The 25,240-nt window shown below is 41.9% G+C and overlaps 1 protein-coding gene across 2 annotated transcripts in view; it reads right to left on the minus strand.

Annotated features, from left to right (window-relative positions):
- Positions 1-25,240, minus strand: part of XYLT1 (xylosyltransferase 1) — a 257,453-nt gene that overhangs the window by 181,326 nt on the left and 50,887 nt on the right. The window contains exon 2 of one of the 2 annotated variants that reach the window (XM_020802967.3): positions 1,249-1,287. The exons of the other annotated variant lie outside the window; for it this stretch is intronic. Coding sequence (XP_020658626.3) covers positions 1,249-1,287 — 39 coding nt within the window. The remainder of the gene's footprint in view (positions 1-1,248; positions 1,288-25,240) is intronic. 2 annotated transcript variants of the gene reach the window in all.

Raw genomic sequence — 25,240 nt, forward strand, 5'->3', positions numbered from 1 at the left:
AAGGCCAGGGAGATGAAGAACAGCGTTTATTGAATGTTCTGCCTCAGCTGCTGAAATTACTTCATTGGCTGTGTAAATTATTATTGGCAAGAAAGAGGGAAGGGGTGACATTTGCTGATGTATCTCAGGCAGCAAAAGATCTTGGGCCAGCCTGGAAAAGCGATGCTAGGCCAAACTACCCAAGGCATTAACTCTTTGAACCTTCTGGACATAACCGGCAACCAAAAGGCTCTGAGGCCACCAAATTAAACCTCATCCACAAAGTGCCATTCAAACAAACACACACATGCACATGCACACATTACATATACATAAAGGATGAAGGAAAGGTTTGCTGCAGGCTTTGTGAACTACAGAATCCAAACCAATGTACCCTCTAATTTTCAGCCCCACTGGGCAGGGCTGCGCCTCTCGCACTTGCCGCGTCAGCCCTGCATGCACGTGCGACTCCAGCCCCCGCATGCTGGGTAAGTCACAACCGGAACCTAGCACAATCGCTGTGCAGAGAAGGAAGAGTGCGCAGAGGGAAGCAGTGTCTTGTGTGCACACTCAGCTTAGCAGGAATCTTGATTCAAGCTCTAGTTGCCACTAATACTGAGCTCGTAATAACAGCCGTGGTTTCATAAGCAGGAAAGAAATTGCATGAGGGCAGAGATCCACAAATAAGCAAATGTCTTAAATCTTGAGAAACCCTCATATAATGTAGAAATGTTTATCATAAGTTTCAGAGATATCAGAAATGCCTGAGTGGAAAATTTCTGCCATTTTCTTATCTCCCAGCAACAAAGTTAAACTAAATTAAATTGCCCCCTCCCTACTGCAAATGAAATCAAAAAGAGAAAGGGACATGAATCAAATCTCTCTTGGTGAATTAGTCAAATCCTCTCCCAAATGCAGTGACCTTTTAAGTGACAGCCATGTCTGACATGCCGTGCATTTTTCATATTTTAGGAAGAAGCCTGCAAAAACACACAACTGTTTTCTTCCGGATCAGACCATCTGTCTGGGGAGATGAGCAAAAAGAGATTCAGGATAGAGAGGTATAAATAGTTTGCTTTGCCTCCAAGGTGGAAATGACATCCTCCAATCTGACAAAATGTACACTTTTCAACTCTGCGCAGTCAAGATGTAACAACAGGCAAAATTTACTTTCAGTGGCTTACACGGGAAAGGTTGACCAGAATTTCCTGCAACTTGTTTTGCTTTTTTTTTTAAGAAAAAAGAAAATGTCTGAAAAAAAGTGTTTACCTGAGTTTCCAAGCCTTTGTAAGGATTATGGGGTTGATTCTGAAAAATAAAATAAAACAAACAAACAAACAAATAAATGAATAGCTATTTAAAAGCCAAATAGAAAAAGGAAACATGTTAATTAACTCATTCACCCATGTTGTATGGCTAATGGCCAGGAAATATAGCCCAAAAATTTGGAAGGCAACTTGATTGGAAAAAAATGTTCTAGAACATTTTGAAGTACAAATGTTTTTGATTACACATCCCATCATCCCTATCCAGTGCAGACATCAGTTGGGCAGCACTGCAGTTGCAGTACCTCATAAATATCTGAAAGTTCAAAGGCTTCCCATCATTTTTCCTCATAAAAATTTAGAAAAAAATGTAGTTCCTGAGTCAAGGTGGATAACATACCAATAACCCAGCACAAAGGTTTTTTATATATAAGATGCCAGGTTCAGTATTTGGCAACTCAAGATGGGACTGAGAAAGCCCCTGTCTAAAGCCCTGGACTGTCCTTGAGATGGGGGTATTTGTATACGAATACCCCCACAAAGCTGAACGTAACCATCCACTCACACATCCGCTGCGTGAGTGGATGGTTAGAAATCCGGCTCTGCTCTCCCTTTTACTTGCTCCGGAGCTTGTGGTCGACTATCCACTCTTGGCAGAAGGAAGGAAGATGAGTTTCCCTGCCAAGTTGATGAGTGGATAGCTGGCCATGAGCTCTGGAGCGACTGGAAGGAGAGCGGAGTTGGTGGCTGCAGTGGATGGTTGGGCCCCAGGGGGCGGGCCCTCATTCATATACGAATACTCCCATCGCTAGATGTGTCTACAACCAGCATCATCTCAAGACAGCCTAATCACATACTATGATGGCCAGTTATGATGGGAATGGGAGCCCAACATATCAAGATGCCACAGCACTGGAAAAGCCTGTTTTAATGCATTTATTTACTTAATTTATTTTCCCTCCCATCTTGAACTATTGTGATCATTGTATATTGCTGTAAAACTGTTATTATATATTAACTGTTTTTATCTTGCCTGTTGTGAGCCGCCCAGAGTAGACAATGTCTAGATGGGCGGCGTATAAGTGCAATCAATCAATCAATCAATCAATCAATCAATCAATCAATCAATCAATCAATCAATCAATCAATCAATCAATTGAAGCAAAACCCTGGAACAACCTCAAACAGAGGACTTCAATAAGCATTTCTCCTTTCAATATGACTGTTAAAAAGGAGTTGCTTGTTTGTTTGTTTCAAGTAACAAGAAGGACATACACCTCCAAAGAAGTGTGCTCTCCCTGAAGGTCTGAGATATTACCTCCGAGTCTTATCTTCCAGAACTCTGTTTGGCTGCAAAGCCTAACAAAGTGAAATGAGGTCAATGATGCTCCCTTTCATCCATCACAAGTCTTGAAATTAGACAACTTCTGTTTACAGTACAGTAAATTCTTGTCTGTCAATTTAGAGGGCTCCTGAGATGCTGAATTTCAAAGAGTTCCAGCTATTTTAGCTACCTACATGCCTAATCCTGAAGTGCCAGCAGCAAAATAGCAACAGGTAACTTGGCTTGTCTTTCCCTTTTAAAAAAAACACTAGTCAGTGAAGCAGGACTGTAGTTTATTCTGTTTAATTTTTAAGAATAAGAGCCTGGAAATAAAGTATTTACAATTATATAATAATTCAATTTTAAGAGAAATATACATAATTATTGCAAGCAGACATACTATTTAGGTCATATTTAACTTGAACATATTTAACACAGTCACATTTCAATGCCAATTTCATAGCTGAAAAATGCTTTGCAGTTCTTATTCAATTTAGACACCTGTAATTGGCACCAAGAGAAAATGCCTTCTTCTAACAGCAGTATTCCTGGCAATGACTTTTTCTTATTGTAGTTAAATGAGTAACAAAATACCTGGAGGGCCATAAATTCTCTACTGTTGGAGTACATACAAGGTGGTGCTCAAAAGAAGACTGCCAGAAAGACAAACAGAGCAAAGGTGGATATTTGTGCTATCCGAATGTTTTGGGGACTGTAATTCCCAACAGACCTATCCAACATATTCCTTACTGACCAATACTATAAGCTGTGGATCAGAAACATTTGGAAGGGAGCAATTTGCTCATCTCGACTTCATGTCAAGGAACTTTGCCCTGATGGGAGAGGATGGACAAAATTCCTGCAGCAACTCCAAATAGAAATACATAACTGGCCTTACACACAATCCACAGAGACACCTAAGAGGTCTTTCCAAACAGGGCTAAGGAAATACCATTCCATACATAGGTAGATGGTTGGTTAAGTTGTCTTAAGATTATTTTATTTAGGTCTTGCTGACAGTTAATATGAAAAGAAAGAAAGGGGAGTCACCAGGTGTACCAAACGGTATGCAAACAACATGAAAAAGAATTCTCCACTCAGCTTCTGGCATCAAACTCACATCATCCAAGAAGCAATAATTAAACTATTTACTGTATCGAGTATTTCTGTTATATTAATATGATAATCAAGAACAATTCATCATTAATTTGTTTCTGAACTTGGAGCCAAGGAGTAGACATTAGCCAATAAACCACATTACTCTGAACGGCTTTCTAGGCAATCACAAGTTCAACTAGTGAAAGTGAATTACAGTGGTGCCCCGCATAACGAGCGATTCGTTTAACGACGAATCCGCATAGCGATTGAGTTTTTGTGATTGCAAAAGCAATCGCATAATGATGTTTTAGATGGTAAAACATCACTTTGCGATGATCGGTAAGCATTTCGCTTACCGATTATCGCATAACGATGTTTTTGGAACAGCTGATCGGTGTTCCAAAATGGCCACCGGGTAAAGAAAATGGCCGCCCGCTGTGTTTTCGTGCCTTTTCCTCGCTTACCGGGCAGCAAAAATGGCGGCCGCATGGAGGACTTACGCAGAACGGTGAGTTTTTTCCCCATAGGAACGCATTAAACGTGTTTTAATGCGTTCCTATGGGCTTTTTTGCCCCGCATAGCAACAAATCCGTATAGTGACAATTTTTTCGGAACTGATTATTGTCGCTATGTGGGGCACCACTCGATGCTGCAATGACAAATATCTATGTATAAATAAGTTTTCACAATTTTTACCCCATTTATGGACCCCTAACTTTTTAACATCCCAAGTTATCTGAAGAGCTGCCTGGTACCATAAAAAGCCTGCAAAGATAGAATGTGTGCCAACATCTTGCAGATTTCAGGGGGCACCTGCCATGTCGGGTTCTAGCCCTTAAAAACTGCTGTTGTGCTCTGAGCAGCACTCAGTAAACGGGATTGACTGGCATTTCAATTTCCCTCCAAGATGAGGAATCCTTGGGGCATCACAGGATTCCTAAAAAGTCCATCTTGGGGCACCCAAAACTGTTCAGAGTTCTGCTGGTACCAATAATCACTGTCACATAAGCCATAAACAATGTAATCAACAGGCAAGAGGGAACTAACTAGATCTTTCACCCAGAGCAACATTAAACATGGAGTTGATCCTACACTTTATTACTAAAATATTTGGTGGAGACCCTTCTCATCTTCATAACAGATTCAGCTGGCTAACAGGGTCTTCACAGATATGACAAGTTGTTTAACCATGTGTTGTTTAACCATGTGAAGATTCTCAGTCATCCAGGTGAGGTTATTTGGAAATTGGGTCATGGCAACTGGACTTCTTTCTTATTAGGGTTGAAATGTTTCGCTACTCATCCAAATAGCTTCTTCAGTTGCCATGACTCAACCTGCAGACACGTGACTGGCACTTGTTGACTATCCAGATGTAGTTGATGTTCAATTTTCATCTGCTCTGAGCAATTGGGAACTGAAGTAGAAGCAAGATTTTGTCAACATTTAAAAGGCTGAAGATTCCAGCTGTGTACTAAACAAAAAGGAGAGCCAAATCGATAAAACTGTCCATGTTGTTGTTGTTGTTGTTGTTGTTGTTGTTGTTGTTGTTGTTGTTGTTGTTGTTGTTGTTGTTGTTGTTGTTGTTGTTGTTGTTGTTGTTGTTGTTGTTGTTGTTGTTAGTTTTATTTATATGCTGCATTTCTCCCAACAAGGGACCCAACACAACATTAAAATTCACACAGTTGAAAACACAATATGTTAAACATTAAAAGACAAATTAAACAATAAGATTAAAACATGAAAAAGATTAAAATTATCTGCTAAAATGGGGTTCACGGATTCAGTTATAATGGTTAAAAGCCTGCCTGAAGAGATGAATCTTTAGCTTTTTTCGAAAGGATAAAAAGGAAGGGGCCATCCTGGTCTCCCGGGAGAGCTTTCCATAGCCTGGGAGCTGGCCCCTGTCCACAAGTGAGATTTTCTCTACAAAGTAAACTTCGAAGTGTGAATGTGTAACAACTGCATCCCACGTGTGCGCATATACATGCACCCAGCACCACTGCTTCAAGCAAGGTCTAGGCTGAGAGGGAGGGAGGGAGGGAGGAAGGAGCAAGAACACAAAAGAAAGAAAAGACTTTGTGGTGACGTATGTTCTGTGGCCTCCATTACTAGGTTCTTTTGATTGAAGCTCCGTGTGCAATCCTGTTTCTCAAGCATTAGCTCCACATGCAGTTAGATGATGAGTTTCCAAAAGGCAGAATGGCAGACATAGGTTTGCTGCCAGAAACTTTAAATTCCAGGGGAGGACTTGGAGCCTGTCCAGCACAGAAGAAAACCAGAACTGCTGACTCAAATGGGAGGTGTGTTTATGTGTACTTGCACACCAAAGGATATGGGTGTGGAGAAAGTTCCAAAGACTTATTATATAGAATTCATGAGGGAACATAATATGATGTTGTGGTTTGCACAAGATGGGCAACTGTGTCCTCCAGATTTTGTTGGATGAATTCTCATCAGCCCTTTCCAGTACAAGCAATGGTGACAAATTATGGGAGTTGCAACCCAGAAGCATTCAGAGAGCATTCATTGCTCAGAGTATCAGACTAGGACTTAAGAGGACACACATCACAGGTGGGGGGAATGCTTGGCCCTCGAACTGCTGCTGGACATCATTAGTTCTGATCTGCCTCCGCCACTACGGCCAATGGTCATGTATAAAGGATGCTGCAGTCCATTAACATCTTGAGAGCCACCAGTTTCCCATCCTTGCCTTAGAAGCACAGAATAGAATCAAAGATTGTATAGCCAGAAGAGACTTCAAGTGTGGCTGTAACTAGAGCCGGACAATTCACTACTTCTGAGTATTCTCTACCTGAAAGCCCTGGAAAGGGTCACCTTAAATCAGAATTTGTCTTGACAGCACATAATTATTATCAAGAAGCATGACTCATAAAACTAAACTTTTAAAAACCCATGTAAATAGTTTTTAAAACTATTATGCCATTATTACACAGACAATTAATGCCTGTAGTTCTTGCTGATCATTTGATTGATTCCCAACCTTCCTTCATAAGAGTTCAAGGCTGCTAATCCTTTCCACCTGTTCTGCTGGCCACAGATTTGGGCTTTGCTTCAAACCATTTCCCCACCAAAGTGAAAAGAAGTAAGGCTCACTCTCCCCTACCCCCGCCCCGCCCCGCAACCCATCCAAATCCACACACCAAAGAAAGCCTTCTTTTTCTGCTTAGCTGGGTGCATTCCTGCCCAATTCAAGGCATTTTGCTGTGAAGAACCTGCAAACAGCCTTGGCACTCAATGATACACTTCCTGTCTAATGTGCAAAACACCACCGTGCGCCTCGAGCTGAGGCGGCGGTCATTTGTGCAGCTGTCAATGAGGAAGTTATCACATCTCCCAGGCCAAATGGAAACAGGCAGGGGTTGAGCGCAACGCTGAGGCTTAAGCTGCCATTAAGAACGTCCTGTTTAATCGAAACAAAAGGAGGCCTCGTTCTTGCCACAGACAGACAGGAAGGCTGAGATGGCGTTGTGGGGGGAGGGAAGCATTTTAGAGCACAGGACATCCTCCAGCACTATTGCTAAGAATCAGCTGGTAGAAAAGCACATTTAAAAGTCAGAAAGGATACTCTTCAAGAACCAGAAGCAATGGGGTGTTGTTGATTCCCTCCTCACCCCCTGTTCTTTTCTTTACTTTTATTTCAACAGTTTTTTTCAGAGAGGTAGTTATTCCACCTCAAGGGAGCCAACACAGGAACAACTGAATCTCTCTCAGTTTTGGAACAACTGAATCTCTCCTGCACTGGAATTTTTAGATTCTTGAGTTATTTCCATCTTCAGCATGAGGTACTTTGAAATTTTAGGTAGATTCTCTCTCATCTGCACTGACCAAATTCAATATTCTCCCTCGCTGGGTATCTTTAAGAAGCAATTGAAGACATGGATGTTTGGGCAGGCCTTTCCATCACATTCCTCTTGACCTCCCTCTTTCCTCTTTACTGTTTTGTTTTGCGTTTCGTGTAATGTATTGTAGTGTTTTTATTAATTAGAATTGTTTATTTATATTGTTATTGTATCATTTTACTGTTGTTAGCCGCCTAGAGTGGTCCTCACCGACCAGATAGGCGGGGTATAAATAAAATAAAATAAATAAATAAATTTACAAATCCATATATTAATTGTATTTATTTTTATTTTATTAGTTTTATACCCCGCCTATCCAGACCAATGGTCTATTAAGGGCAGGCAATTGTTGATCTCCAACGGTCGAATGGACTACAGTACCCAGTATCTCTAGCCAGTAGCAAAAATACTACTACTTTTAGTCCAACAACATCTGGAGCCTCCCACCCCTGCCACAAAAGAAAAAAGAGAGAGGATTAAGTGTCTTCAGGTCTATTTCCAAATTGCAATTTGGTTTCCCACATGATGTCCTTTTTTACAAAAAAAAAAAAAAGCCATCCAAATGGAGCCCTCTCTTTGTGTCCAACTCCTTGCATGCACATGCACACATGCACCCCTGTCCTGAAGATCTGAGGACAGAACTGCAGATCTATCAACCCATTCAAGAGTCTGGAGTACACAGAAATTAGCAACCAGGCCCCAAAATAATTGTCTCATCTTTAAAAAAAATAAAAGGTCAGCTGTTCCACTGTTTGGATTAGGTAAATCATTAATCTCTGGCAGCTTTCCCTGATGGCTTCCTTTCCTTCAAGACAGAGGATGGAGCAGAGATAATGAACACCAAAGTCCACTGGAATTTCGAGGCCAAATCTTAAACAAAGGGAATAACCTCAGCTGATGTGGTTTTGCTGATAACAACAAAAGGTTCTTACTGCGCTGGATAAAAACCACATGCTATTTTCCACACAAAGCATGGCTACTAAGGTAGCAATATTTTTTTCTCTCATTGAAAAGCAAATGCAGAGCCCCAGCACAATTTAAGACCCTAAAAACAGGATTATAATTATGTTGATTGATTCCAATTTACAGCACACACACACACACACACACACACACACACACACACACACACACACACACAGAGAGAGAGAGAGAGAGAGAGAGAGAGAGAGAGAGAGAGAGAGAGAGAGAGAGAGAGAGAGAGAGAGAGAGAGTTTTCTCCATGTATAAGATAGAAATGGATTAGCAGCCCCTCCTTCTGGTGGTGCTCTTGGATCACAGAATTTGCTGGTGCTAGAACGCACAATCTAACTCAGTGGTCCCCAACCTTGGGCTTTCAGATGTTCTTGGACTTCAGCTCCCAGAAATCCTGGCCAGCCGAGGTGGTGGTGAAGGCTTCTGGGAGTTGCAGTCCAAGAACATCTGGAGGCCCAAGGTTGGGGACCACTGATCTAACTCACTGCTGTGATCCTGTGGTCTTGATCTGAATTATCTCATCTCTTGCCAAGGTTACAATCTGTAACAGAAAAAGCCCCCACATATAAATCAATGGGCAGCAAATTTCCCTCCTATCAAAATTACAGGCATGAAGGACCTGATCTGGATCAAGACCGGGGGGGGGGGGAATCAAAGGATTAACATACCACCACTCCGATCTCTCATAAGATCACCCTGTGCATGTATGCCAAATGCAGTTTGATCCAATGGAATGTTATTCCTTACCTCCCCATTATATGACCTGCTAGTTCAGTGGTTTAGGTCAGTAGTTCTTAACCTTTGTAACTCAGATGCTTTTGAACTGCAACTCCCAGAAACCGCAGCCAGCACAGTTGGTGGTGAAGGCTTCTGGGAGTTGCAGTCCAAAACTCCTGAGTAACCCAAGGTTAAGAACCAGTGGTTTAGGTATCTGACTCCCCATGATGTCTCTTTCAAAGGGGCTGGACTTGAACCACTGGGTCCCTTCAAACTCTGCAGGACGATGATGATTATGATGATCCCTCAGCAGAATTCACTGGATTTATTCTGCACTGCTGTGAGTAATTGAATCTCAGGCTTAAATACTGAGTAACCACCAAAGTACAAACCAATGGCATCTGTATTTTGTCCACTGTTAATTTTGAGGACCCCTATAGGCAGGTGACCCTCACACGTCTTCCCCTCTCCTAACCCATTCTTTCTCTTTTCTTCCTCACGCAGGCTGATATGCAAGGGGCTAACTGCTCTTGAAGAAAACTGAACTGCTCATTTGTTGAGGGCCTTTAAACTAGGCAGAGAGCTTCATGAGGTCAAACCAATGGTTTTACATGACACTAGGATTGCTGGTTTGTCTAGTTCAGTTGTTCCCAACCTTTTTCAAGTTGCAGTTCCCTTTTGTAATAGCCAAGTCACCTATAGCCCCCCACCACATTTGCAAAAAGAGCATTTTAATGGCATAAAGCCATCCCTTCTCATAACATAAAGGCCTCTTTCTTGCCCAAACAGCCTATACACACTAACATCCTGCTCTTAAAGATCAAGGAAGAAATTATTTATCAAGGGCTAAAATGCATAGAAGGTGACCCAGCCCCCCCCCCCCCGAAAAATACTTTGCAATCCCCAGGTTGGGAAAATGCTGGTTTAGTTTTTATTGTATAGATCTGTGAGATTCCTCCTCTTAAGAGTGGGTCATATATACTTGAAAAGAGTGAACAAATAACTTCTGTGAAGAACTTGGACCAGATCTGAGATACAGATTCAAATTCTATGTGAGCCAAATGACCCAGTTAAGGCAAGATGCTAATTCTCAGTGTTCAGTAATATGGAGTTCTAACTCCCGTCCTCTGAAGATGCCGGCCACAGAGACTGGTGAAACATTAGGAAGAAAAAGACGGCCAAACAGGCCGAAAAATATACAACAACCAATACGGAGTGGCTTTATAAACCAGCAAAGCTACATCCAGCTTAGAAACAAACAACATCCAGCCAAGAAAGCCATCACATAAAGAGGATTTAAACACAACGCATGAAAAATCTAGCACTGTGTTGATTGACCCTTCCACACTGTTCCCTAGATGGACCCATGATATTTCAAGCAATCGCAAACAGCTATAAACTGGTAGTGTAAGAATGTTCCATTTCTATTCAGAAACCCTTTATGAAACTTCTGCGGTTTGGGACTGTCACGTAAATGTATTTAATTTGGTGATATGTCACGACGCTACAAAAAACATTATCAGAACAAAGATAAAGTCTAAATAACTAGCTAGCCAAATAACGTACTAAGTAAATAATGTATCACACAGGTGAGAATAGACAATGGAAAAATGCAAACACAGGAGTCCAAAAGGGCATGAAACAGTATCAACGGCTGGGTTGCAATTTATGTGAGACATGATGGGGCTCAAGGGGAAAAAAAGATGCTGCAAAGATATACTGTTTTCCTTTCTGCAAATAACAGAAAACAAACAACTTTTCTCCAGAAAATAAAGAGAAAGAAGGGAGATTTAATTCAAGTAGCGCTGTCTCATTTTCTTTCCCCCATAGACTAGTACCAAAGTATTGCTTCTTTCTTGTAATCTCCCACAGAGAGGGAGCTGCTATCTCACAGCTGGACCCTGGTCTCAGTTCATACTGGCCTAAATCCAAACAAGATGATAGTGCCTGCTGGTTCCTAAAGCAGCACAATCAGTTCAGCTGTGGGTGGGTGGGAACCATCAGAGAAAGAAGCAAGCAAAGAATACTTTTGTTTGCATAAGACAGAACCCACCAAGATTCAGCTCTGTTCATCACACTGTATCTTCACTGCTAATCCAAAGTACAAGTCCACTCTTTTCCCGCCTTGGGGCAAAGCTCGACTGTCTGCGACGTTCACCATCCACGTTCACATACTGACTGCCAGCAGAGCTTGGAATGAATTAATGAATTTCTGTGGACTGTCACTTCCAAAATCTCCTAGGCAGCATGACCAATGGAATTGCAAACCTAAAACCATGAATTATCCAAGCCGTGGATAGGAGTTTTTGTGTTGACTTATTCAACAAACCAGCATCAATTTGTCTGTACCCTCTCACCATGGAAGAGAGGACATGTATCTGTGTTCTTTGTGTCTGGAGAAATGGATTTTGATCCACAAAAGCTCACATTGTACAAAACAAGTTAAGGGAAGGGAATTTTGACTAGGACCGTGGGATGACAGGAGAGAGCATTCACGCCAACCCTACATTCCTTCCCAAGTGTTCCCTGCAGCTGCTTTTAAATTCATCCAATAGAAATACAAGAAAGGTAACAATGCATTCCCAATATATCATCTAATTTGGCACACATAGGGTTAGACATGCTAGTGCTTTCTAGAAATGTCAGACTACAGTTTCCTTTAGCACTGGCCCCAGGGCTTGCTGGCTGGGACTTAGGGGAGTCTGAGAACACCAAGACTTGCCCTGGGACAGGCATTCCCAAAAACAGGAGCTCAATTCAGCGCATCCAACATCATAGCTCAAAGGTGCAAAAATTAATGGGTGGCGAGTGTTAACAAAATATTTTTAATACAAAACTCCTGAAATCCAGTTGTAAAATCAGTGCCCTTTTCTGAAAAAAAGATGAGATCTATACTATTGCCAGCAAATGTGTTTCATTATTTCTATGAGGTGTAGTGTGCGAGAGATAAAGAGAATAAAAACCATGCAAGGTCATTAATGGGTCACTGCTATTGACACTGTGGACTCAAGTTGTATGAAGCTCTTAAAATGGGTCATGAAACTGACCACGAGGTGTAGAAATGTGCAGCTGAGGTAGAAAAGAAGAATGCATATGCATGCGCACACACACACACACACACACACACACACACACACACACACACACACACACACACACACACACACACACACACACACACACACACAAAAGAGCACGTGCACACAGAAACAAACACTGGTTTATCCTTTTTTCTTTGAAAGATAAAATTTCACCTTGTAGTTTTAGAAGAGGTACCCATGTCAGTCTGTGCAAAGCATATCGAGGAAATCCAAGGAGGAGGAGAATTTTAAAAGACAAAAACCTTATGGCACCTTAAAGACTGTTATATTTTAATGTGAGCTTTCATAGGCAAATCCACTTCTTCAGACATATAAGGTAAAACAGAGAATATTTTATAATTGTAGAGTTGAAAGCAGCCTTATCAGCCATCATGTCCAGTTCCATGGCTGATGCAAGAACAAGGGTATTACTAAGAGAGGTTTGTTCAACCTTTTCTTGAAGAAAGAGAGATCTCTCCTCCCCATGTCAGATAACTGGTTTCTGATTCTTGGCCACAGCATAACACTGGTGGACCTTACTCTGATTTGAACCTCATTCAAGTAATAGTAGTAAGAGCTCCAGCATCAAAATGAGAGTCACGAAAGAGGAGAAGGTCGGCTGCTGTTACAGCAATAGAAGGCAATCTTATAGACCAGCAACAACAATTTTGCAGTCCACAGGATACATGGGGGGAGGGGAATCCAAACCTGGATCTAAAACAAAAACATGAGAATTGTGTCTCCAATGGGGGATGAGTCTCTCTAAAATAAGTGCCATCAAGTTGTTACTGACTTACCACCAACCTCTGATGATTTTCTCAGTGTAGAATACTCAAAATGGGTCACTAGTCCCAGTGGCACTCTGGGACCACACAGCTCCTCCAAAGATGCACAGTGGCAGGACACCTGACCCTGTAGTGAAGCACACTCCCTGTAAGTGCTCTCAGCTGGCTCTTCTCCTCCTGGGAGGAGCAGTGAGTGAGGCCTTGAACTTCCAGCTCCTGCTTTAGCACCGAAACACTCCAACCACATAGCTGTAACCCTCCATTCATTTCTAGTTTCATTAACGGCTGGAGGTGCCTTGGAAGCTCCTTGGGCCACAGATTGACCTCACTCCTGCAATTGATACAATAACACATCTCAAGCTCATCTAGTCTGAAGTGGACAACATGTGGACCTCTAGATACGGTTGAACTTCAGTTCCCAACAGCTCTACCCAGCAGAGTCAATGGTGTGGGATGATAGATATTGTAGTCCTGCAGTGTCTGATCTAGTCTATTACCCTCTTAAAATGAACACAAGCTAACCTGAGAACATAGGCTATTCTGTTCAACATGGATATGGCTGGAATTTTCTGCTGGAAACATGCACAGGATTTCCACCAAACGTGCATTATAGTGAAACTGCATTTTTCTAAGTACTGTAACATTGCCTTATGCAGGCAGGCAGGCAGGCAGGCAGGCAGGCAGGCAGGCAGGCAGGCAGGCAGGCAGGTAGGTAAGGTAGGTAGGTAGGTAGGTAGGTAGGTAGGTAGGTAGGTAGGTAGGTAGGTAGGTAGGTAGGTAGGTAGGTAGGTAGGTAGGTAGGTAGGTAGGTAGGTAGGTAGGTAGGTAGGTATGTATGTCCACTGCCAATGCATACACAAAAATATTTAATGTAAAGTACCTCATCTTAAAGCTCCCAACAGCAAGGACAGTTGAGAACTTATACCATTTTCCTAGCCAATTATCCTGCCACTGAAGTAATAAGATGTTTATAGATATGTCAATTCAGCTTTTCTTTCTGCCAAACCACTTGAGAATATAAAATATCATTCTTGCAACAAAAGCCAGGCATTTTAATCAATGCTGCCCAATCCTTCCTCAGGGACAAATTATTTGTAAGTCTATTAGCACAGCACGTTTCTTAACAACATTTTAAATGGGGGTATTCAAGCTATTTTTGTTAAAAAAAGATTGTCATACATTATGGAAGGCAAAATAAGAGGCAAAAGAGTACAGATGACAGAAGTAGAAGCAAAGCTAGGCAATTACGAGTTTTGGTCTGCGACTCCAGAATCATCAAGCTGGGGATGCTGGGAACTATTGCCCGAACTACTAAATTTTCTAGGCACTGGTTAAAACATACAGTTAAATAAAATGGATATTCCCTGGGCAATGAAACAGAGTTAGGAGTTAGCACCATTTCTACCAAGCTGGATATTGTCACCTTATTGGGTATCAGTGGTATGATGGAACTTTTATAATTTGTATAGATTCCCACACACACATACACTGACAAAAGACTAAAGGCCTTTGAGAATAACAACCATTTGTGGTGTCGACTGAAAGATCATTTGGGATGGAACTCACCTGACTTCTCATGGAAAGGTATTCCACAGAAAGCTTTGTCTCCTGTTCTCACCAACCTCATCTTGCACAATGGTGAGATAAATGGCTAACGGGGATTGTGGTAACTGTAGTCCATCACTTTTGGAGAAAGACCATCCCTGCTGTGTTCCACTCTCTCTATCCCCCAACCCTTTTTTTGTCATTTTCCCTTCTGGTCGCTCAACTATCTATGGCCAACTATCTTGAGCACGATCAATCCTCACTGGGTAGTTTGGGCTTACTGGTTCCTAGAGTTGCTTTTCTAAAGCTTTTTCTGTGTGAGCAAATCTTAGGAAGCTGTCAAGCCTATGGACGCCTCCTCCTCCTCTTTCTCTTGGCCAATGACAGACTGATAAACCCAGGTCCAAGTTCCCAGTGAACCATACATCTCATCAGAGGACCTTGGGGCCCAGTCCCTGTCTCACCTTCTCAGCTGTCTCACAGAATGGCTGTGAATAAGTGTACCAGAGAAAGTCAGATGAAAGAAATCATCCTTTCTGGACCAAACCTTGAGAAACACTAAGGACTATGAAGTTCCTCAAGGAAGAAAATAAATGAAGGCAGTTCTGGAAGCTGACATATTAAAGTTCTAACAAAGAAGCAACAGTTCATCCTGCAGTCAATCACCAAAGGCATGCAGAGAACTTCAGGGGGCTAATCCTAAGGCAAAGTGTGGGCTTACGCTAATGGAATGCCACAGAATATTGCTGCAGTGTTCTTTGAAGCAATTTTAAAGTCATGTTGTTGTCATGTGGCTTTATATCGCCATTTGCGTTCCCTTTGGGTTACTCCTATTCCATTATTTCTTAAATTGATGTGCCAGTTTTGGACAATATACTTGAAATTTGAAATGAGTTTCATTGACATGCTGTATTTCCAAGATTCCTAAGGTCCACAATATCTACTTTGTAGCTCTTTGGTCATGCTTATGAAACAGATGTTTTCAGCAAGCTCATTTCCAAGTACTGTACTGTATTTGTCAGTTGCTTAGCCATTACCACCCCCATGTGTTGACTTTACTTCTTCTTTTCAATATTGTGAAAGGGGAGACAGGGCTGAAACTGACCACTTGTAACTTCAGATCTTCCAGTGGACCTCAATGTATTCACACAATAGGTGTTCTGCGCCTGCGCAGATGATTCTTCGAAATGTTCCAGAGCCTTAGCCTCATGTTTCTAGCATATGTAATGTGAGCCTCGCCTCTGCACCATAATCCCAGCTGAGTCTTCTGCAGAGAACAGATTGTCTATGTACAAATGCCAGGAATATGGGAAACAATCAAGAAGAACTGGAAATCTTAGTTCAGGAGGTAAATATGACTTGATAGGAATAACTGTAACTTGGTGGGATGACTCCCATGACTATAGCAACTGAAGGAAATAAATTATTCAAAAATAACAGAAAAAATTGAAAGGAGGGGAGGAGCTGCAGTATATGTCAAAAATGCACATTTGTGCACAGAAATACAGGAGGAGGAGATTGGCTGTCCCATTGAGAGCATCTGGATCAATTTAGTTGAGGCAAAAAACAAAAGGAACATGACAGTTAGCATTGACTACCAACCACCCAATCATGGAAAGGATGAGGATGAAACTTTTTGAAGAATAAAGGATTTCAAAGAGACATGATGTAATGGTGATGGGAGATTTCAGTTATCCTAATATACGTTGGGAGGCAAATTCTGTCAACTATGGCCCTTCCAAAACATTTCTGGATTGTGTGGCTGATAATTTTCTCCTACAAAAAGTAAAGAAAGAAACTAGATGACTAGTTATCCTTGACTTGATTCTAACCAATACAGATGGCTTGGTGGAGGAAGTGGCAGCATATAGCTACGCATATATGCTGGATTTTATAAAAGCCAAGTTTAATGAACTCAGAACAAAGATAAGTAAAGTCCTAAGCCAGGACATCATAACAAGAAAAGGAGTCCAAGAATGACAAGAGATTTTTAAAAAGGAAAATCTAAAGGCAAAAAGAAAAAAATGTGGGAGACCACAAAAAAAGAGGCCAGTGTGGCTTCACACGAAGCTCAGAGAGGACCTTTTTTTTATAAAATATATATAAAAATTATTATTAGATAAACTACAACATAAACATAAAATACATAAGCCAAAATACAAATCAACTGTGTTCCCCACCACCCTAATCAGGACCTCTTGCAGTCATCCTCTTCTTCCTCAATCTTTCTTCTTCTTCTTCCTTTATTGTCCCCTTCTCCAGAACTGCACTGATTCTTGATTTGGAACTTTCTCTTTTCCTCTTGTTAGCACATATTCAAGAAATCTGCCCCATATATCATAAATATTGTTATTTTTCTCTCTCCTTTCTTAACCTTTAAATTACAAGTTAACTTAGGTAAGTAAGAGAGGACCTGAAAACAACAATGTACATGTATAAGAAGTGGAAGGAAGGCCAGGCCACAAAGGAAGTGTACCGACAAGAAGCAAGGAATTGCAGGTATGGCATTAGGAGGGCAAAAGCTGGGGCTAGCTAGAGACAATAAAGGCAACAGAAAAGCATTCTTCAGCTATGTGCATAGCAGAAGACAAAGAAAAAAAAAACCCAGTGGCTCAGCTACTCAATAGAGATGAAAAAATGGTAAGAAAAGGCAAAAGTGCTCAATTCCTATTTTAGCCCTGTCTTTTCCCAAACGACAGACTATGACCCTCCAGGCAAATGTCTGAAGTGTAGGTGGAGGGGATAAGATTGCAGCTGGAGACTGATAAACAAATAGTCAAGGAATACCTTCTTAACGTGAATGAGTTCAAATCTCCAGAGCCAGATGAACTGGATCCAAGACTATTGAAGGAACTGCCTGAAGAACTCTCAGAACCACTGTCCATTATTTCTTGGAATCATGGGAAATGGGTGAGGTGCCCGAGGATTGGAAGAGGAGGATTGCTGTCCCTATCTACAAAAAGGACAGAAAGGAAGAACCTGGGAACTACAGACTAATCAACATGATATCAATCCCAGGGAAAATTCTGGAACAGATTATTAAGTGGTCACTATGCAAACACCTAGAAAACAAAGCAGTGATAACTAGAAGCCAACATGGATTTGTCAAGAACAGATCCTGCCAATGTAATTTGATCTCATTTTTTATTGGGTAACCTCCCTGATATATCTTGACTTTACCAAGGCTTTTGACAAAGTGCCCCATGGCATTCTGGTTAGCAAGCTAAATAGGTGAGGCTGGATAGAACAAATGTCAGGTGGATACACAGGTGGATACAGAGTCGTATTCAGAGGGTGATGATTAATGGCTCCTTCTCAAACTGGTGACAAGTGGGGTACCCAGGGGTCAGTCCTGGGCCCAATGCTATACAATATTTTTATTAATGACCTGAATTATGAGATACAGGGAATGCTAATAAAATTTGCAGATTACATAAAAGTGGATTGAATAGCAAACACCCTGGAAGACAGAACCAAAATTCAAAATAATCTAGATAGGCTTGAGCACTGGACTAAAAAACAACAGAATGAAATTTAGCAGGGATAAGTGCAAGGTACTGCACCTAGGAGAAAGAAACCAAACACAAAGTTACAAGACGAGAGATACTTGGCTCAGAAATATTACAATTAAGAAAGATCTTGGAGTCATTTTAGATCACAAGCTGGATATAAGTCAACTGGGTGATGCGGCTACAAAAAGGCAAATGCTATTTTAGGCTGCATTAATAGAAGTATAATTTCCAAATCCTGTGAGGTGCTAGTTCCACTCTTTTCAGCACTGGTTAGGCCTCATCTTGAGTACTGTGTCCATTTAGAAGGAGGGCAACAAGGATTATTAAGTGGCTGGAAACCAAGACTTATGAGGAAAGACTGAAAGAATTAGGCATGTTTAGCCTTCAGAAAAGAAGACTGAGGGAAGATCTGATTGCACTTTTCAAATACCTGAAAGGCTGTCATACAGAAGAGGGGCAGGATCTGTTCCCGATCATCCCTGAGTGCAGATTACATAAAAAGTTACAAGAAGCCAGATTTTGGTTGAATATCAGGATTAACTTCCTAACTGTTAGAGCAGTGTGACAGTGGAACCAATTACCTTGAGAGGTGGTGAGTTTTCCAACACTGGAGGCATTCAAGCGATGTTTAGACAAATCCCTGGGAGATGTCCTCTGATCTGTATTCATGCACTGAGCAGGGGCTGGACCTGACGGCCTTATAGGCCCCTTCCAACTTTGTGATTCTATAATTCTATGAATGGTTGGAAAATGGCAGGGAGGAGAGAGGGATGTGTCAATACATACGGGTCCACTTGAAGAACTGAAGTTACAGGTGAGTAACCTGTCCTTCTTCATGGCATCTATGTATTCACACAACAGGTGACTAGCAAGCTTTGTTTTGGTGGATGAGTCATACCAATAGAGCAGATAGTATAGACCTGCCAAAAGAGGCATCTCTTTTGTGCTCTTAAGTCCAATCTATAACACAATCAAGTGGCTGCCCTGCAGACTGTCTGGATGCCAATGCCACACACAAAGGCTGTAGAAGATGTAATGGATTATGCTGAATGACCTCATATGTGTTAAGAAGGTCCCCCTCGGCTGTGGCATAAGTGAGTGTTATAGCATCAACAACCCAGTGAGGAAAACATTGAGAGATCCAGTGACCTTTGGCTGGGCCTTAGTAGCACACAAACAGCCTCGGTGTTGTTCTGAAGTCCTTGGTATGTGAAAGGTAAAAGGCCAGTGCTCTTCTGACATTTAAGATGTAGAATTTCTTATCCAGGCTCAATGTTGGAGAATGATAAAAGGTGGGAAGGACCAATGGCAGAGACATATAGAAAGAGGAGACAACTTTGGGAAGGAAAGAAACAAATATAAGGTAACCTTGTCATTACAAAATTGAATGTATGGAGGGTCACACCAGAGGATGTTACAAGGGAGTGCTGATAAGTATTGAGCCTTTCCCAGAAAAAACTGAGCTAGGAAGCTGTAATAGCCGTACTATTGTACATATTCCCCCAGGAAGCCAATGCACTTGCAACTTCAGTCCTGCAGCTTCTTAAGTCCCTGCAAATAAAATTCTCCCGACTGCTGGTGTAACCATTCATTTGCAGCATTAGTTGCCTCCACAACACTCCCAAATCGTTGACCCTTTAGATGTTTTTTGAGTTTGGGAAACAGATAATAGTCAGAAGGAGTCAGGTCGGGAGAATAGGGTGGATGGGGCATCACTTGAAAGCCTAAGGAGATCAGTTTTGTCATTGTTTCACCTGCAGTGTGTGACGAGGTGTTGTCATGCAACAGGATGACACCTTTGGAGAGCTTTCCTCAACGTTCTTCCTTGATGTTTTGCCTCAACTTCGTCAACAAAGCACAGTAATATTTTGCATTGGTGGTTGAACCCTGTTGGAGGTCGTCCACCAGCAGAACCCCCTTTATATCCCCAAAAACCTGTTTCCATTTGCTTCTGCACTGACTTTTACACTCGGAACTTCTTTGGCCTGGGGAACCACTGTGCCTCCGTTCCTTAGACCCTTTGTCTCAGGATCATAACAGTAGATCCATGTCTTGTCACCAGTTGCCAGTTTGCCCAGGAAATCTGACTCATTTCTTGCAAAATATTCCAAAACAGCCACTTCACACGCTTCCTCTTTCGTTCAGTTGTCAAAAGTTTGGGGATCCACTTTGCTACCAGCTTTCTCATTTCCAAGTCGTTAACTCTCTCACGTGATATTCTCAGATATATAGCAATACTTTTGGCTAATATTCGGCGGCCCTCCATGATCATGTCATGGATGGCTTTCACATTTGCAGGCACAGAGACAGAAACAGGCCTTCCAATGGGTTTCTCACTTTCAACACCAAAATGGCCAGTTTAAAAACTGACAACCCAACGTTTAACTGTTGCATATGAAGGGCCACCGTCACCCATAGTTTATGACATTTCATCATGGATCTACTTTGCACCTTTCCCTTGGAGAAACAGGAAATTGATTATGGTCCTATGCTCTTCCACGCTGAACTTTTCTGGAGGTGCTGCCATGTTCACTTTGGACCTGAACATGAAAGATAAGTTAAAATCATAGGTAGTTGATTTTAGCACCAGTGAATACAGACAAACTGGCCAATCCACCCTGCAATTTATAGCTTCCTAGCTCAGTTTTTTTCTGGGAAAGGCTCAATACTTATCAGCACGCCCTCGTACTTCATTTGCCCACTAGGCAGATGTGATGGTCAGCAGAACGGCCATCTTGTGTCAAGGAGGCGCAACTCAGTGGTTGCCAGAGGTGAGCTAAGTAAGGATGAAAGGAAGAGACCAGGAAGGCTGCGAACACTTGACTTCTGGAAAAGCATTCCTCAACCCTTTCAGGAACTTTTTCAAAGTCGGGTTCGTGAAAAAAAGAGTCAAAAGTGAGAGTCTGGATTGTTTAAGATGCAGAAGAAATTTCAAAATGGTACACAAAAATAAGCAGGGGCGGCTAAGGCATTGACAGAGGATATGAATGGAAGGAACGTCTTCCATTTATAAGTGTAAAGCCTGTTGTGGGTAGTTTCCTAGCTTGGGCCAAGATGTCTGTTACTGGGGAACAATCCTCCAAGCTGTCAGCCCGAGGTATTGAATAGAGATGGGGGTATTCTTATTTGTATACAAATAGGAATATCCCCACACAGCTGGATTTAACATCCACTCAGACGTCTGACAGCACCGGCAGCCTCGCTCATCCTTCCAATCACTCCCAGAGCGCCGCTCTCGTCCTGCTCGGCTGCTCACTCGGCAGCTGTGCAGGGAGACTCGTCCTCCTGCCTGGAGCGGCTAGCCGAGTGGGAAGAGAGCAACAGTCGGAGAGTGATTGAAAGGATGAGCGAGGCCGCCACCACCGCCAAACACGTGAGTGGACAGTCTGGCCACAGGGAGCCAGACCCTCATTAAGTCCAGCTGTGAGAGGATATTCGTATTCGTATATGAATATCCCCATCTCTAGTGTTGAACATCTGGGCGCTGAACTGTGTGATTGTGACAAGTAAGAAAACTGTAGCAGAGAGGGAGATACCCCCTATTGCTGGGCATCAGGAACAGAGTTGCAAAACATGCCTGACTTGGCCACCATGGGGTTACAAGGATGACATCGTAACTGTTCTGCTGCATTTTGATTTCGGTGCGTGGAATCGGAGGTACCGGTGGAAACATTTTAGTAGGTTGGGCTTCCAGGGGGTAGTAAAGGCATCCCTTATGGAACACTCCCCTGTGCCACCTTGAGAGCAATAGTGGAGGAACTTCTTTTTTGGCAGTGGAGGCAAAGATGTCTATATGAGGCTGTCCCCAACATGATGAGAGAGGAGTGGAAACACTTTGAGACAGTTCCCATTCGTGTGGTTGTATGAAAGTGTGGCTGAGAGCATCAGCCTTGGTATTGTCTGTTCTGGAAATGTAGACAGCCGTGGGAACAATGCCAGTCCCATATTTGGATGGTGAGACAGAGCAGACTGAGTGACCGCATGTTGTCTGTGGCTATCTGTACAGTCCTGTTGACAAGGAGGGTACCTGAAGGCTCTGGGCACTTTGAAGACTGCAAGGAGCTCGAGAAAACTGATGTGGTGTGCCCATTCATATGGGGGCCACAACTGATTTACAAATAAAGCACTTTTACATCTGTGCTAAAACAAATGACCTTCTGCAAGTCACAGTAAAATACCTTGCTTCTGATTTAAAGAAAAAAATTATTGGGCAAAAAAATTTCTGTGATTCTGTTTGTGTTATGTACAGTACTCAGGATTTTTAAGCTGATTTTATTTAAGAAACATCTCTCTCACTTCTACAGACCTAATTTTATTAATTAATTTGGTGGATTCTTTAGCACATGTGCTTGGGATTATTGAACCCAGTGGAAATAACTTCCAAGTAGACATGCACTGGATTACAGTGCAAGAAATAATATGCAAGGATTAGGTTCCTCTCCCCATAAAACACTCTCTGCGTCAAGTATCTTTTACAACTTTGGTGCTTTTTTTTCCAAATAGAACATCTTTTATTTTTGGAGGACATTCTATTTTTAATTTCATCATGTAAAAAAACTGACAAAACTCAAATGAAGCTGCACTGAAATAAGTAGGATTTCAAGAGAACCTTACAACTTCTTGAGCATTTTAGCATTTTAGCTCTGTAATGCCTCCATTAACCCAGAGTGACCAGATAGCATGGTTAAGTTCCAGTCCTAACTTATGTACAAGTACACAGGAACACAGAATGGAAATTGTTGTAGTAACCCAAACTATATGAAAATATACTGTACAAAGAGTGGCAGTTTAGATAGCAATCTTCCAAACTGCAAAAGCAATCAAAATATGTTGTGACACTTCCGTTTTTCTTTTCCAGTTCAGTTTCATTTCATGCACTTCCGCTTGTCAGAACCAAATTAGAAGAAGCTGATTCTTAAGTAATTTTAGAAGGAAAAAAGGAAACTCCAAAATTTTTCAAGAGGCACTGATATCCAGTAAAGGAAGGCAAATCTCAGGGCTTATCTACTTGGCTGGGCTGGAACGGGCTAAATAGGGTCACTAAGAGGTCCAGTATGCCATTTGGTGCAATCCTTACATCCAAATGGCATATGTATCTTAAGCAACCCTTACTGGTCCACTTTTTGAAATGTCAGATATGTATATTACAGCTGATCTCTTAAAAGTCCAGTTGAGAGCCTACTGTAGCCTAATACACACACATAACACAAAAACACAGAGGAAATGTCTAATTATCCAATATCCTGAATTAGCTCTATTAAGCCACTGAAGGATATTGCCAAATCAAAAAAGGAAGGTTGTTGGTTCATTCCCAATGATTATACATTCTACTCTGAAAACAAATCAAACCAGAACTACTTGAATAATAATAAAAAAGTAGACGCCCTAAGAGGGGCCAGAAAGGTGTGGGTAGGATCACTCTGAGGGTGGGCTGATTTGCTCCAGCAAATACATAATTTGCTTGCCCTCTTTAGGAGTGAAGCAGGCTATCATTTCAGTGGACCAAACAGTGGGCTAAATGCTTGTGTAAAAATCCTCTCATTCTATTATGAGGAAATTTTCAGGCAAAAGAAAACACTGTATCTCAACAGATTGTGATCCAAAAGCATATACCCCAAAGGGTACTAATATAAAACTGCAGAAGAGTCACAGATTAGAGAGTATACCCAATCAAAAGTTAATTTACATGATGATACAATATGATACAAAAACCCCAGAGAGTAACTTCCAACATTTCGTTTTCTTATCATCCTTTGAAAAATGCAAATATAGAGATGCCAACAGATATAGGCATATGCAACCCTTGGGAAGGAAAAAATGGCTATAGGTGCATCAAAAGCACCAGCCTGATCATCATAGGTGAGTAGGAACTCTATGCAAGTGAACAAACGTACTGCAGAAAAGGAATAGAGAGCTCACTCATCACTTTCCAGTTTAAAATACTGTATCATTTTCTCCCATTAACTATCAGTGAAAGTCCATTTTCCCAACTATTCGGAGAACATGACTGCTAGTGTAAAGCTACTGTCCCTACTTCATTTTTCTGAGCTGTATTTCCTTCAACTAGCAGGGAGATGAGGCACAGCTGGCGAAGATGAAGGGGTGGCTCTTGTCAGTCTCCTTGGTCCCTTGCTGCTTACCAGTATCTATACACAACCAAGTTTGGTTGTTGTGGGTTTTTTCGGGCTCTTTGGCCATGTTCTGAAGGTTGTTCTTCCTGACATTTCACCAGTCTCAGTCCTCTGAAGATGCTGGCTACCGAGACTGGCGAAACATCAGGAAGAACAACCTTCAGAACATGGCCAAAAAGCGCGAAAAACCCACAACAACCATTAGATCCCGGCCATGAAAGCCTTCGCAAATACACAACAAAGTTTGCCACTGCTTTTTTTTTCATGGGGAAAAACAAGCCAAACCAAAACAACATCATCATCAAAAGTCTTCCTGTGAGAGGAAATGACTTTACAAGCAGTCTATTGCGCATTGCTTTCTTCCATACTGCAGGATGTAGGACTTAAGTGAACCATTTCTGAGGAAATGAGCAACAACCTCGAACAGCAGTCTGAGCCCCTTGCGGATGACGTTGAGGCTGAGGTAGGTGTCTCCATCCTGCACAATCAGCTCCTTGTTGGAAATGACCCAGTCCAAAACAGTCACCATTTCTCGTCCAGTTTTGCACTGTGCCTCTCTGAGGAACCACAGTTCTGCGTCCAACGGCAAGGCAAGATGCCCTTTCCAAACTTGACAGTGGGCCAGGTTTTACACTTCATATGAAAGAAACCCATTACTATAGCAGCCAGCTTCAGCAGACGTCTCTCATACGGCCTCCAAGGTAGGCCCAGCACAGAGAGAATTAGATTCTTCTAACCTACGTGAAGTTAACTCATGGTATCCAATGTGACATATGAACAGAGAAACTATGGAAAAACACATTTACTGGAGGATAGAAAGAATACAAACTAAACTATCCTTATAAAAATACAGGCCAAGTCTGGGTTGCAGCAAGGGAACATGTGGGCTGAAATTCCCATCTCCCACTGCCAAAGGTGAAGGTTTAGGCTGAAATGCTCTCACTTAGATTGATGCAGGAAGAAAACAAG

The sequence above is a fragment of the Pogona vitticeps genome, chromosome 13 (genome assembly GCF_051106095.1).
Source record: "Pogona vitticeps strain Pit_001003342236 chromosome 13, PviZW2.1, whole genome shotgun sequence".
Lineage (NCBI taxonomy): Eukaryota > Metazoa > Chordata > Lepidosauria > Squamata > Agamidae > Pogona > Pogona vitticeps.